Raw genomic sequence first — 14870 nt, forward strand, 5'->3', positions numbered from 1 at the left:
CAACTATAATACATGCAATTTGGACTCAAATTTTGATCTTATTCTTTTAAAATTTCTGAAATTTACTACCACAATATATATTTTTAAAGTTTATATTCTTACAAATGATTTGTTCATGGCACGTTTCACTTCATCAGAACCATCTGAATAGATCTGCTGAAATAATTTGTTTAAAGCTGCATCTCCCTCCAACTTCTCATTCTTTTCTTCTTCCTTGATTTCTCCAACCAATTTATCCCAATTTCTTGTATAAAGAGATGATGATGGATATAGGTTCTTTACATCTACAGAGTAAAAAGAAGTGACATGTGTTGATTATGCCAAGAATATGTAAACTTTGTTACCATGGTGTAAAGAACACCTTAGCAAATAATAGGTGATTGAATTTCACTGAACTTCATGTTTGAAATAAGTATCTTTCTGATAGACATCAATAATTAAATTTACACTTCTAAAAACTGAATCAACATAATGTAAAATATAGCAATCTCTTTTGAACAAATTAGTTCCATAAAATGTAAACTTTTGATACATTATGCAAAATTAGATGAAAAACAGATTCTTCAAGTTAATAATAGGGGAAACTAAGTGAAAAGTATATAGAAACTTTTTTATATTTACAGAAAAGTTGCAAAGATAGTACAATTATAAAATTAATGTGTTTTTTAAGTTGCTTCATTCAGAAATTTCTCTTATAGACAAGATTTTAATGTTAAAAATGTGACCTTTCCTAAGATACTTATATTTCTTCCAGAGTAGAAATAAACTGCAAATGTAAATAATTATCCATCCTATTCGGCAGTGAGTTAATTCATCCATTCTCTCCCCACATTAAAAATATCAGAATACTTCAATAGGAGATAATAAGAATCAGGTCCATAATATTGAAAAATACTATATGGGATGACCTAGAGTTCAATGCCCACACTATGCACACATAGCAAATAACAGTATTTATAGGGCACCCTGGGATAAATGGAGGCTGCTTGCAGGCAGACAGATACCAGCCCAGGGACTCAGGGCACTGTCAAGGCTGCCCCCAAGACCAAAGGAATCAAGATCTTGGCACATAAATAATTTAAAAGTAAATAACCTACCCAGTAGCTATAAGAGCAGTTCTGTTCACTATCCAATAGAAATATAATGCAAGCCACATATGTGAGCCACATATATAATTAAAAAATTTCTAGTAGCCACCTTAGTAGAAAGAATCAGGTGAAATGCATTTAAATAATATATTTATTTAACCTAATATACACAAAATAGTATCATTTCAACATAAAATAAAAACATTACGGCATTTATTTCTTTTTTTCATACTAAGTCTTCAAAATTTAATATGTATGTTCCACTGAGAGCACATCTCAAATCAGGCTAGTCATATTTCAAGTGCTCAATAGGTACATGTGGCTAGCAGCTACTATACTGGACAATGCAACACAGAGATTTAAAAAAAAACTGATTCAAAGATTTCCTATCAATATATTAGAACACATTAATACTAATCTAAATGTCCTTCTTCCACTACTGCCTCTCTACATCCCCTTCCTCAAAGTAAATGAGAAAACTACTAATTGTTCATTCTGTTTTTCCATCCTTTCTCTTCACTGGTAAACCAACTTTCTCCCTGCCTATCCTTGCCTCAAAACAAAACAAAACTACAACACACCACACAGTTTTATTCAGGGCAAGCATACTATTTTTCACATACTACCGACCTTCCTCTACTAGTAATCTCCTCTATCTCTGTACATTATCACTAGTAGCCAAAGAAAAATTTTAACTTGCCATGAAAATTAAGAGCCTAGGAAACATGGATTAAATTCATCCTAATGAGACTTCCCAGAAAGATGGGAACACAGGTTCGAATTTCCACTGCCCAGATAGGTTAAGCAATGTGCCCTTATCTGCAGTCTGCAGCTTGCAGTACACAGGAATCTGACAAGCATATTAATTCCTTACAAAAATATAACAGGACAGGAGGAATAGCATCTTTATGAATATGCAAAGCATTTAGTTTAGAAAAGTTTGTAAAATTAAAAAAACCTTTATAGTTGATCTCAGAAAAATTTTAACACCTGTAGGTAGTAGATGAATTACTGAGAGTAACCTGACTTCCTTGCTCATCCTGTATAATAAAAGGCTAATATGCAAATGACCAATCACTATGATGTGCACTGACCAACACAGGAGCTGTCCCCTGGTGGTCAGTGCACTCCCACAGGGGGAGGGCCGCTCAGCCAGAAGCCAGGCTCACAGCTGGCGGGCATAGCAGTGGTGGCAGGAGCCTCTCCCGCTTCCACGGCAGTGCTATGGACGTCCGACTGACGGCATCCCCCGAGGGCTCCCAGATTGTGAGAGGGCGCAGGCTGGGCTGAGGGACACCCTCCCAAGTGCACAAATTTCATGCACCAGGCCTCTAGTTCACTATAATATCAAATAACTGCAAAGATACTCATGTCAGCAGAGACTTTTCATTGTTAGAAAATGCAAAAACAACCAGTAAAACAGGTTAACAGAAGAACCAGACCCAGACTCTGAAGACCTGGGTTTAGTCCTAGACCAGTGAGGGCGAACCTATGACACACGTGTCAGAGGTGACACATGAACTCATTTTTTTGGTTGATTTTTCTTTGTTAAATGGCATTTAAATATATAAAAATAAATATCAAAAATATACATCTTTGTTTTACTATGGTTGCAAATATCAAAAAACTTCTATATGTGACATGGCACCAGAGTTAAGTTAGGGTTTTTCAAAATGCTGACACGCCGAGCTCAGAAGGTTCGCCATCACTGTCCTAGACAATAAAAGACGCTAGGTGATCTTAAAACAAGCTGTTTAACCTTTCTGAGCCTGTAAACTAGGAGAAACAATACTAGGCTGCCTACTATATAGGGCCATTGTTAGAATTAAATGAGATACTACATTTAAAGTGTTTCATTTAAAGTGTTTCTTTGAGCTATATATAAACTTCAGCCCCAAAATCTATGGGAGTCAGCCCTAAAAGAAGCACATAATATTTTACTATGTATTTCAAATAAAGTGAGATGCAGAAGCTTAGTTAAATAGCTTAAATACCAACTTGAAATTCCATTCTTAATTATCCAGCCCCAAATTTCATTCTTAAAAATTATCTATTGGTGTCAGTTTCCTAATTTTACTAATTATTCTATAGCTTAGTTACAATATTAACATCCAGGAAGGCTAGGTGAAGGGTACATAGAAACTCTATTTCTGCAACTTATGAATTATGAGAATTATTATAATTATGAGAATTATTTCAAAATAAAAAATAATAAAAATGCATGATCTGTTTTCTAAAAAGTTCCACAGGGAAATATGTTTTCTGTTACAGAAGAAAGCAGTGAAATATCTAAAAGTAACTGAAATAGCCCGGCCGGCATGGCTCAGTGGTTGAGCATCAACCTACAAACCAGGAGGACACAGTTCGATTCTCTGTCAGTACACATGACCGGGTTGCAATCCCCAGTGTGGGCTGTGCAGGAGGGAGCCGATCAGTGATTCTCTCTCATCACTGATGTTTCTATCTATCTCTCCCCCTCCCTTCCTCTCTGAAATCAATAAAAATATATTATATATAAATTCATTATATTAGACCATATAGTGCAAGGAATACTTTATTCAGTGAATCTCTGAAATTCCAGGAAATTAGAGTTGACAATATCAGCATAGAAAGGAATAAATAAGAAGGGAGAGGAAAGAGGAAAAAATATATCGGTAAATTACTAATCCACTTAAAACTAAAAAAGCACAAATAGGAAAGGCCAACACACACACCCACAAACAACAACCTCCAATTGATATCATAAACTGCAAGGTAAACAATAAATTCAAATTTTCTCTAGGCTTTTGCTGCCATTCATTTGTACTCTTAAGAGTTTAAGAAGTCAGATCTTTCATAAGACGAGCCAATTTGTATTCATTATAGAGCAACCTTATGATACTCGATGTGTCTTATATTGGGAACATAAATAATGAAAACAAAAAGAAAGCTCATTACTATTTAATTTCAACTATATAACACAATTTGAATGTAAAGCTCATCAAGGCCAGAAAACAAACCTGCTACGAACTGTTTTGGCTTAGGCTCTTCTTCTCCCTCGAGCTTTTCCCATCTCACAGCCTCTGACTTTTTCATTTTAATTTCAATCTGCAGAAAACACCAAATAAAATCCATCATTCAATGTAAAATAGACACAAAAAATGCAATTCTCTGAAGTCATCAAAGTTTTATAAGAATTAATAGTGTCCTTGAGATAGTTTCCTTAAATTATACAAGGTTAAATTTGAAGAATTTTGAAACATTTGTTTTTACTTAAAAGCCCTTCAAAAACATACACATTATAAACTACAATTAAGAAGAATCTTGAAATCCCTATGCTTTTTTTCTTCTAAAGCAATGTTCTCAACCAGGAGTCATACTGACTCCCCAGGAACATTTGGCAATGTAAGAGACACTGTTGGTCTTCACAACTGGGGTGAGGACAAGGAGTACTACTGACATCTAGTGAGGAGAGAGTAGTGAGGAGATGTCACTGACATCTAGTGACATCTAGTGAGGAGAGAGTGAGGAGAGAGTAGGGAGAGAGTATGGATACAAGGCAATATCCATAAAACAATTATCCAGCACAAAATAGAACAGTGTCAACCACCAAGAAACCCTGTCCTAAACGAATTAGTACATTTACATATACATTAACCTGTTTTAGAGTGGAGAAAATTCATTCCACTGTATAAAAAATAATACAATACCAACATTTTCACAATCCTTCATGCAATACTTATTAAATTCCCACTATGAGCAAGGTATAGTCTTCAGGGATATGAGATTTTTTAAAATATTTAAGACATGTTCTTGACCTTCTATGAAAGTTACTAAAGAGGCAAATAAATGTTCTAAAAGCTCAGGAGACATCACACCTATATATGAACAGGTAAGATTTCAGGGTACCTTTGAAGAGCTGTGAGAGGAAGGAGTACCTCCTATGGTGGACAGGGTAGGTCTCCAGAAGCAAAGGAAATAGCCTAAAACTGGAGCCATGAGGTGTGAAGGGGCACAGTGCATCAGGGAGTAGGGAGAAACCCAATTTGCCTCAAGACCAAGATTTATGTTAGAGCAGTGAAAAATATAGATGGGGAAAAAAGGTATAAGGCAGATTATAAACAGCTCCTGAAAGCTAAAGTCACTTATTAAAATAAAATGTCAACATTATTCTAAAAGCATATTTTACTCTCTAATCAAGGCTTGTCCCTAAAATCTACACTTACCCTAACATACACTCACATATAACTTGTGTCTACCCTTTTTTCCTTATTCAAATAATGCCCTCACCCCCATTTTTAGCCTAGCAAAAACCAGGATTTATAGTGATGGTAAACAGTAATATTTATTATGCAAATAGCTTAAGAATCAAATTAGATTAAAATAACAATAATAATAAAAGAATCAAATTAGAGCCATGGAAGGTTTGGATCAGTGGTTAAAGTGTTGGCTGAGGTTGCAGGCTTGATCCCCAGCCCAGTTGGGGGTACGTGTGGGAGGCAATCAAACCATGTGTCTCTCTCGCATTGATGTTTCTCTCTCTCTTTCTCTAAAAACCAGTGGGGTGGGGGGTGGGGGAATCCTCGGATGAGGAGTAACAACAACAAAAAAGAATCAAATTAGAATTTTATATCCTAACATTTTTTTCCTAAGAAAAAGATTACTTTTATTAATAGAAAAAACTTGCCCAGCTGGTATGGCTCAATGCTTGAGTGTCGACCATGAGCCAAGAGGTCACCAACTCGATTCCAGGTCAGGGCACATGCCTGGTTTGCAGGTTCAATCCCCAGTAGGGGGCAGCCAATAGATGATGTTTCTCTTTCATCAATGTTTCTCTCTATCCTTCTCCCTTCCTCTCTCTCTAAAAATCAATAAAAACATGTTTGTAAAAAGGCAAATTTAACAAAAAGAAAAGCCTATTCGTACCTTAGTTACCTGACTCCTTTAGCTGAGATGAATAATTTAAATTAGCAATTACTGGTAATCTCTCTACAACCTGCATTTAGTGTGTGAATCCTTAAAGCTTGCATTTTAAAATGCCTTAACAAAACACTTATCACAGAAATACACCTCAATATTTTAATCATTAAGTGATGATATGGAAGGGATGTGGCTTCTACGTAAATTTTTTTTTTTAGCAACATAGAAAGGTAACAAAAAATTGTTTCATAATGAGAAAACATAAAACAAATGTCACTGGGAAAGGGACAAAAATTATAGTATTCTTAATTTAACATATATGTTTAAATTATCCTATCTAATAATAGACAAACATGGTAATTAACTATACTTCCAACACGCTTCCCATTGGCTAATCAGGGCAATATGCAAATTAACTGCCAACCAAGATGGCGGCCGGCAGCCAGGCAGCGAAGCGAAGAGGAGGCTTGCTTGCTCCAGTGATGGAGGAAGCCAACTTTCCCCACCTGCCGGTGCTGGCCTCTGAGCTTGCACTCTAAGAAACAATGTTGCAAGTATAGAAGCTAAACAATCCCCAGAAACCTTTCAGCCAGCTGGGCTTCAACCAGCAAGACCGCATCACTGTTTCAATTATAGAACAAACGCAGATAACTGCTTTCAACAGCCGCGGTCTCAGAGCTGCAGCCGGGCCTCAGAGCTAAAGCCGGCTCTCAGCTCCAGTGACAGTCATAGAAGGTAAATAAATCCCAGAATAAAAAAGAAAAAGAAAAAAAAGGGGAGGTTGGGAGCTTCAGTCGCCCACCAGCCTGAAAATGGCCCTCAGCCCCTCACCCAGACTGGCCAGGCACCCCAGTGGGGACCCCCTTGCTGAAGGGGGTGTGACCAGCTGCAAACAGCCATCACCCCGTCATCCAGGCTGGCCAGGCACTCCAGTGGGGACTCCCACCCTGAAGCAAAAAGATGGCGGTTAATTTGCATACTGAAGGCAGGCGGCAGCAGGCAAGGTTGTCCACAGTCCCGGGCCCGAATCTGTGACCCTGCCGGGCAGGGGGCAGCGCTTGAGGCTGTCCGAGGGACCAAGACACGGATCTGTGACCCTGCCGGGCGGGGGGCAACGCAGGAGGCTGTCCGCTGTCCCGGGACCCAGATCTGTGACCCTGCCGGGCGGGGGGCAGCACGGGAGGCTGTCCGCTGTCCCAGGACCCGGATCTGTGACCCTGCTGGGCGGGGGCAGTGCTTGAGGCTGTCTGCAGTCCTGGGGCTCGGATCCGTGACCCTTCCCGGCGGGGCAACAGCTTGCACAAGGGCGATCGGCCAGGGTTGGGCAGGGCAGGACGCCTGGCTTCCACCCAGCCCCAGTCACTCTGGGCAGGTGAGCAGCGCAGAGTGCCTCTGGACAGGGGAGGCAGGCCGGCGGAGGGCGGCCTGTACTCCCCACATGGCGGTGGTGACAGCTGTGAGCGCGCCAAGCGGAGCCTGCAGGCTGAGCTAAAGTAGCACCTACAGGCCATGAACACCCAGGAGTGGCTGCGCAAGATCCACCTCCTGGCCCAGAAGCTGCAGGATTGCAGGGACAGCCACCATGGCAGGCCAGACTGACGTCCTCCTGGCCGCACCACGGGGGTTTGCGGATCTGCAAAGCTTGAGGCCTCCTGTGTGCACATCCCCCCCTGGCGTGCAAACATCCCCCAGCACACTGTCACCCTCCCGCGCCTGCAACAGTTGCAAACCAAGGCGTGCACAAGTTCCCCCCACCTCTCCACCAAACTTCCATCAACCCGGCATGCCTAACACCCCCACAGGATGTGCACACATCCTCTCTGATGCGCTCACGTCCTTTGGAGAGTGTCTGGGTGTTCTGGATGCTGAGGGTGGGTGCTTGTGAGATGACAGTGAGAGGGCGGAGTGGTGATGCCCTGTTCCCACGGAGGCCAGTGCAGCTACGAGATCACTCTAGGGGGTTAATGCAGGTGCTGAGGCGGGAGCAGATGCAGACAGACACACCTGGTGGGCACGGGCGGCCCTCGCTGAGGTGCCTTCGGTCAGCGTTCAAGATCAAGAACCCAGAGGTGGAGAGGCATTCCGTCCTCTCAGTGAAACAGTGGGATAGTCAGGGCGACTGTAGAGGAGGAATGTGCATTTTGGGTGCCAGCACCCATGAGCGAAGGCTGCCCTGACTGAGCCTCGCTTGCTTGGGGCCTAGCACACTCCTGTCGGGCAGCAGGTGACAGGATGTGCTTTTCCAAATTAATGAGAGAAAACGTTGATTCTCCTGCTGCCCACGAAGGTGGAAAGTGAAGTGGGGAGACATGTGGGGAGTGAGCGAGGTTCCCTGTCTGGGGGTTCCAAATCTGCTGTTGGTTTCTTTCACCGCTGACTAGAGATATACAGGGTGTCCCCCCAAAATGTATACACACTTTGAATACTTACTAATTCCTATAGTTTTAAGCATAAGAAACAAACAACAATGGAGCTGTTATCTGTTAAAAGTGTGCGCACAAACAGGCAGCTGGACATTCCCTGAGGGGTCTCAGATTGAAGAGGGTGAAGGCCAGACTGAGGGGCCCCTTTCCCACCCCCACCTACCCCAGTGCACGAATTTCATGCACCGGGCTACTAGTACATAAATAAAAACAATTATTTCATTAGAATCTCTAGAATTCCCTAAAATAAACTATGATTAATTTTTATAAAGTAAAATACCACCAACATTTTCTCATGCACAGTATTGCACTCTGGTTATTTTAAGTTGCCATTGCTGATATTTACCTAAAAGGGACAGAAATTGAATAGCTGGCAATGACACAGCAGTACTAAAAAATGTTATTAATATTATCCTAAAATTTAAAACTGCCATCTTACTCCTTTAATTTTTGACTCATCTGGAAATGAAGACCTGGCCAGCAGGATATACTTAAACATTATCCTTAACTAGCCTCCACCACAGGGCACCCTATATTCGAACCCCATGTTTCCATGCTAAGCACTATCTATAAAAGGTTCCTTGTTTTACCCAAAGAGCAACACATACTAGCACTAGCATCTACTGACAGCCACTATAACCTGAGTAATTGTGCAGTCCAAACAGAGAGGCCTTTATAAAGCCAAAGCTTGTAGTAACAACCTGATTCAACTGAGAAACGTTAACCTGAACTAGAAATTATACTTAATCCATTCACTGAAATAGCTGCACATAATAAACCATTTAAAGTAGCCTTTTTAAAAGGTAAAAGGGGGTTGGGGAAACTAATTTTCTATAAATTCTTTTTTACACCTACTTCACTTCAGATGCTTTAAAAATGAAGTTTAAGTCTTGATTTTGGCAAATAATTCTAGAATTGCCACCAGTTCAATTTCAGATATTTTTACTGCAACCATTAACAAATCATTCTATTTTAATCTTAGTCAAAAATAATTTGAGGAGGAGTCAAGATGGTGGCCAGCAGGATGGCAGTGAGGGAGCACGTGTACAGGGTGTGTGTGTGTGTGTGTGTGTGTGTGTGTGTGTGTGTGTGTGAATGAGGGACAGTTACATCCTGCAGGAGACTTGGGGGTTGGCAGGCTGGACTCTACTAGACAGGGAGCCCCTGCTACCACTGCAGGGATTCCCAGGGCAGCTGTTCTTGCTCAGAAACCATGCCATCTTGAAGGGGAGAGCTGCTGTGACTAGAAGCCCAGCCTCACCACCACCCAGACTGGCCTCAGACATCATCCCAGACCCTGTAGCCACTCTGGCCAAAGACATGCTACTGCAGCTACAGACCCACAGACACCCACAGTTTTACCACACAAAGAAGAACTAAAACTTATCATCCTCAGACTATTCCAAAAAATTCAAAAGGAACACTTCCAAGCTCTTTCTATGAAGCCAACATTACCCTAATCCCTAAACCAGATAAAGACACTACAAAGAAAGAGAATTACAGGCCAATATCCCTCATAAACATAGATGCTAAAATCCTCAACAAAATTCTAGCAAATTGATCCAGCATTACATTAGAAAGATCATACACCATGATCAAGTGGGATTTATTCCAGGGATGCAAGGATGGTACAATATCCAGTAAGGGTCTAATCTCCAAAATTTATAGGGAACTCATACATCTTAACAAAAGGAAGATAAACAATCCAATCACAAAATGGGCAAAGGACCTAAATAGACACTTTTCGAAAGTGGACTTACAGAAGGCCAAGAGACATATGAAAAAATGCCCAAAGTCACTAATCATCCGAGAGATACAAATCAAAACAACAGCCCTGACCAGTTTGGCTCAGTGGGTAGAGTGTTGGCCTGCAGACTGAAGGGTCCCGGGTTCGATTCTGGTCAAGGGCATGTACCTTGGTTGAGGGCATATCCCCGTGGGAGGTGTGCAGGAGGCAGCTGATCGATGTTTCTCTCTCATCGATGTTTCTGACTCTCTATCCTTCTCCCTTCCTCTCTGTAAAAAATCAGTAAAATATATTTTTTAAAAAACCAAAAAACAATAATAAGTACCACCTCATACCTGTCAGAATGGTTATCATCAACAAATAAAAAAACAGCAAGTGCTGGCAAGGATATAGAGAAAAAGGAACCCTTGTACACTACTGGTGGGAATGCAGACTGGTACAGCCACTGTGGAAAACAGTATGGAGTTTCCTCAAAAAACTAAAAATGAAATTCCCATTTAACCCAGTAATCCCACTTCTAGGAATATATCCCAAGAAATCAAAAACACCAATCACAAAGGATATATGCACCCCTATGTTCATAGCAGCACAATTTACAATAGCTAAGATTTGGAAACAGCCTAAGTGCCCATCAGCAGATGAGTGGATTAAAAGACTATGGTACATCTACACAATGGCATACTATGCTGCTTTAAAAAAGAAAGAACTTTTACCATTTGCAACAGCATGGATGGAACTGGAGAGCATTATGCTAAGCAAAATAAGCCAGTCAGAGAAAGGTAAATATCACATGATCTCACTCATTTGTAGAATATAATGAAAAACATAAACTGATTAACAAAAATAGATACAGAGACAGAGAAGCATTGAAGAAACCATCAAACCTCAGAGGGTGAGGGGAGTGGGAGAGGAGAGGAGGGGTATGTGTGGGAGGGGGTAAGAGATCAACCAAAGGACTTGTATGCATGCATATAAGCACAATCAGTGGACACAGACACTAGGAGGGTGAGGGCATGTGCTAGGGGGGGGTGGGAGTGCCAGGGAGAGATCAATGGGGGAAAAAGGAGACATATGTAATACTTTAAACCAGCGGTTGCCAACCTTTTGGACCTCTCCGACCACTGGTTGGTGACAGCTGCTTTAAACAATAAAGAATTAAAGAAAAAAAAAATCAAAAAACAATTTTTCAAAAAGGAAAAACGTTTGTAACAATATGAGGTAATGTATGTTAACTAGACTTACTGTGGTGATCATTTTGTAATATAAACAAATATCAAAACATTATACACCTGAAACTAATATATGTCAATTATACCTCCATAAATAAGTAAGTATGCATACATTCATGAATGTATTCAAAGAAAAAAATCTGGAAAATACAAAATATTAGTAAAAAATGTTAGCAAAACTCTGAGTAATGGAATTACAAGTGACATTATTTTTAAAATATTTCCTGATAATTTTTCAATGAGAATAAATCAGCTCTATAATCAGAAAAAAAAACTATTAAAAAATAACTTTGATGGGCATTTTGGGGGAGATTATTCTATGGTCCCTGAGAAATAATAGCAATGTCCATGTATGTAGCACATTTGAAAAGAATCTATTATGTTTGACACAGCCCCACTTGCAAACTACATGATGTCAATTAATCAGTTATAAGCATTTGTCAAAATTGTACAACATGGGAAACATAATATTGCACATTATAGAATAGAAGAAATTGAGTATCCCTTAAAGGACCTTATAACCAAGTGAAGAATGAAAACATAACCAATTTTTACTACAAACTAGTAAGGAATGTAAAACTTGCTAACTTATGTTCATGGGCCAAAAGGAAGTTATAGCTACTTGTTGAACCAGTTTCATGTTTGTGCACAAGATGAAGTTGATGCAGATCTCCAATACTTTTTTATCATTTAAATTTCTAATTTTATAGGCATCAGTGTCTTAGGATCTGTTGGACTCTACTGCACCAAAAGTTAAATATATGATTATTTTTCTCTTCTACAACAATGGAGAAAAACTCTTAAACTTTGTTAAATAATAATTAACATTTTATTCCAATCACCTGAAAATGTGACATTCTTTACATCTAGATCTTCTCAATGTCCAGCGCTTACATTTTTAATATTTTACCAAAATATTCACAAAGTGTATTCCTTCCTTTTTAAATATATAAATAAAATTTGAAAAAAATAATTTCAAAGTTAACTTAAAACTTTGGTATTGTGCTTGAATGTTGCTCTCATCTGCACAGGGAAGGCTTTCAATGCATAATATCCCAAAGCAATATTCACAGGTTACTAATAAGAATTCCTGCTGTTATGGATTTTCAGTTTTCTATATGAACTATCACCCATCTCTAAGGTCTTCTTTGCACAGCAGAGAGTTTAATTTTTTCCAATGAAAGGAGCTTAAGATTTAAAGAGAAGCCATTGGGGTAACCAGACACCACCTTCTTAAGAAGTGCTAAGTAAGGTTCCACTTAATGCTACAGATTGGCAATTAAAGGATCTTCCCAAGACATAGAGAGCTGTGCAGTTTACTAATACATTACTTTTTTCTGACAAACTTTTGAGAACCACCTGTTTCTAATAGTAGTCATTAAGTAATTGTTCCCCTAATATTCAGAATGCAATTTTCCCAATATTTTCTTACTCAGCTCTTTGCACACTGAATTGCTGTATCAAACTCCTTTGACCGATAACAGAGTAGCTCAGCCTCCCTGAGACAGTGTGCACATCTGGCTTCTTTACTTACACACTCAAATAATTTTATAATCATTTTTTGAAATGCAACAGATGGTAATGAGTAAAGAGGAAGTGAAAATCTCCAAAGTTCTAATAGCTCAATTCAAATACTGAGTGCCTACTCTAAGCTAGGCACTATGCTAGTACAAAAGGTCACAGCCTCTGTTCTTCTCTAAAAAAAAATAAATCAGAAGAGACATTTCCCATAAACAAAAAAATCCAGTACTGCAGTTATCATCTGGAGTAACAGACCTAAGTATTGAAAAATATCTAATTGTCTGGAAGGGAGTATGTCAAAATTTCATCAGTAGTAAGACCAAGTGATTACTTTCTCATCTCCTTTGTATTTTTCTGAATTTTCTGTGATATACATCTACTGCTTCCATAACCTGAATAAAAATCTAATTAGGATAATAATAGTAGTAATATTTATTGAGCACTTATTTTATACCCTGTGTACAAAATGCTTCACATATATCATCTCACTCAATGGAACAATCCTATAAAAGATTACCATCCAAATTTTAGAGATGAGGGAGCCAAAAGATATAACTACTATTTCCTCAGAAATAAGCAGAGGTTGAAAACAAGACAATAATCATTATGTTCGATCACTTGCTATGACGTGCGCTGACCACTAGGGGGCAGCATGGAAGGAAGGGCCCTACCTGTGCATGAATTTCGTGCACTGGGCCACTACATATTTATAAAAAAGTCACCAATAGTGCAACTTGTTAGATATATGACCCTGAGCAAGTAACTAATTTCACTGAGCCTCACTTCCTCCAGTACATCAGGATTAATAGGTCCTACTTCATTTAGGATTCTTACTAGGATTAAATGAGACCACAAATGAAAAGAAGACAGCACTGTGTCTGGCAAATAACTTGAATGCTCTATCAATCTCTTTATCATCATTACTGAAACATCTGGGAATATTTACTATCTCTGGGTTTAGTTTCCATACCTGTAAATTGGTGATAAATATAACTACACTATGCAATAAATTGTGAGGACTCCATTGGTTAATACACAGCTGTCAAAACAGTTATCTACTATAATTCTCCACAGGTCACACAATAGGAGACTGGCTAAATAAGCTACAGTAAATGTATACAATGAATACTTTGCTACAGAATATTTAAGGGCATGAAAAAATACAGTAAAAACTCATTTCTTGAATGTCCTCCATCTCGAACAATTCAGTTCTCCACCAAGTTGTTCACAGAGAAAATGTCTCGGTTGTTGACCAAACTTTCGTTTTGGACCTGACAACCCTTCCGTGCGGATACCTAAGCAAGACAAAAAGTGTCTCTCGGGCATCAAACAAAGGAGAGAATGCTTCTGTTGCTGGGAAAATCGAGGATTAGCACAATTTTATAAACACAGAGAGGCCATCAAGAGTGCTAATGTTGCTAATGGTGTAAAAGTGCTCACAAAACAACAGTCACAGGCAATTGAATAAGCAGAAAAACTGCTGTTGGTTGGATAAACGAAAAGCAGTTAGCCAGTGATAGCACTTCAGAGGCAGTGATAGAAATGAAAAATGTGCTTAAGGCTAGTAGGGGGTGGTTCAATAAATTTAAGAAAAGAAGTGTTTATTTAGATTAAACAGTACATTACACATGTACTGTATGTATAGAAGAAAGGTTAAAACGGAATCATTTGGTGGTCTGGAAGGGATTAATTCATTTTACATTCTTTCTAATGGGAAAAAATGATTTGGCTTTCAAACAAATCGCTTCTCAGTCTTCTGGAAGGAATTAGGTCTGAGAACCGAGGTTCCACTGTACCTGTATTTCTATTTTAGTAAAAATATTAATGCATGGCTAAATTTAAAAAGACAGCTACAGATAGTATGCATAGTAAAATCCTTTACATTAAAAATATATGTACATTAATAGAAAAAGTGGCAAGAATACACTCCAAGATCTTTAGTTTGTTAACACCAGCAACTAAT

At 39.1% G+C, this 14870-nt stretch overlaps 1 protein-coding gene across 1 annotated transcript in view; it reads right to left on the reverse strand.

Moving 5' to 3' along the window:
* SUGT1 (SGT1 homolog, MIS12 kinetochore complex assembly cochaperone) overlaps positions 1–14870 on the reverse strand; it is a 61862-nt gene that overhangs the window by 10902 nt on the left and 36090 nt on the right. Inside the window, exons 11-12 of the mRNA XM_036299191.1 lie at positions 4088–4175; positions 103–284 (exon numbers count right to left, since the gene is read on the reverse strand). Coding sequence (XP_036155084.1) covers positions 103–284; positions 4088–4175 — 270 coding nt within the window. The remainder of the gene's footprint in view (positions 1–102; positions 285–4087; positions 4176–14870) is intronic.

This window comes from Myotis myotis, unplaced genomic scaffold (genome assembly GCF_014108235.1).
Source record: "Myotis myotis isolate mMyoMyo1 unplaced genomic scaffold, mMyoMyo1.p scaffold_m19_p_3, whole genome shotgun sequence".
In the NCBI taxonomy this organism is placed as follows: Eukaryota; Metazoa; Chordata; class Mammalia; order Chiroptera; family Vespertilionidae; genus Myotis; species Myotis myotis.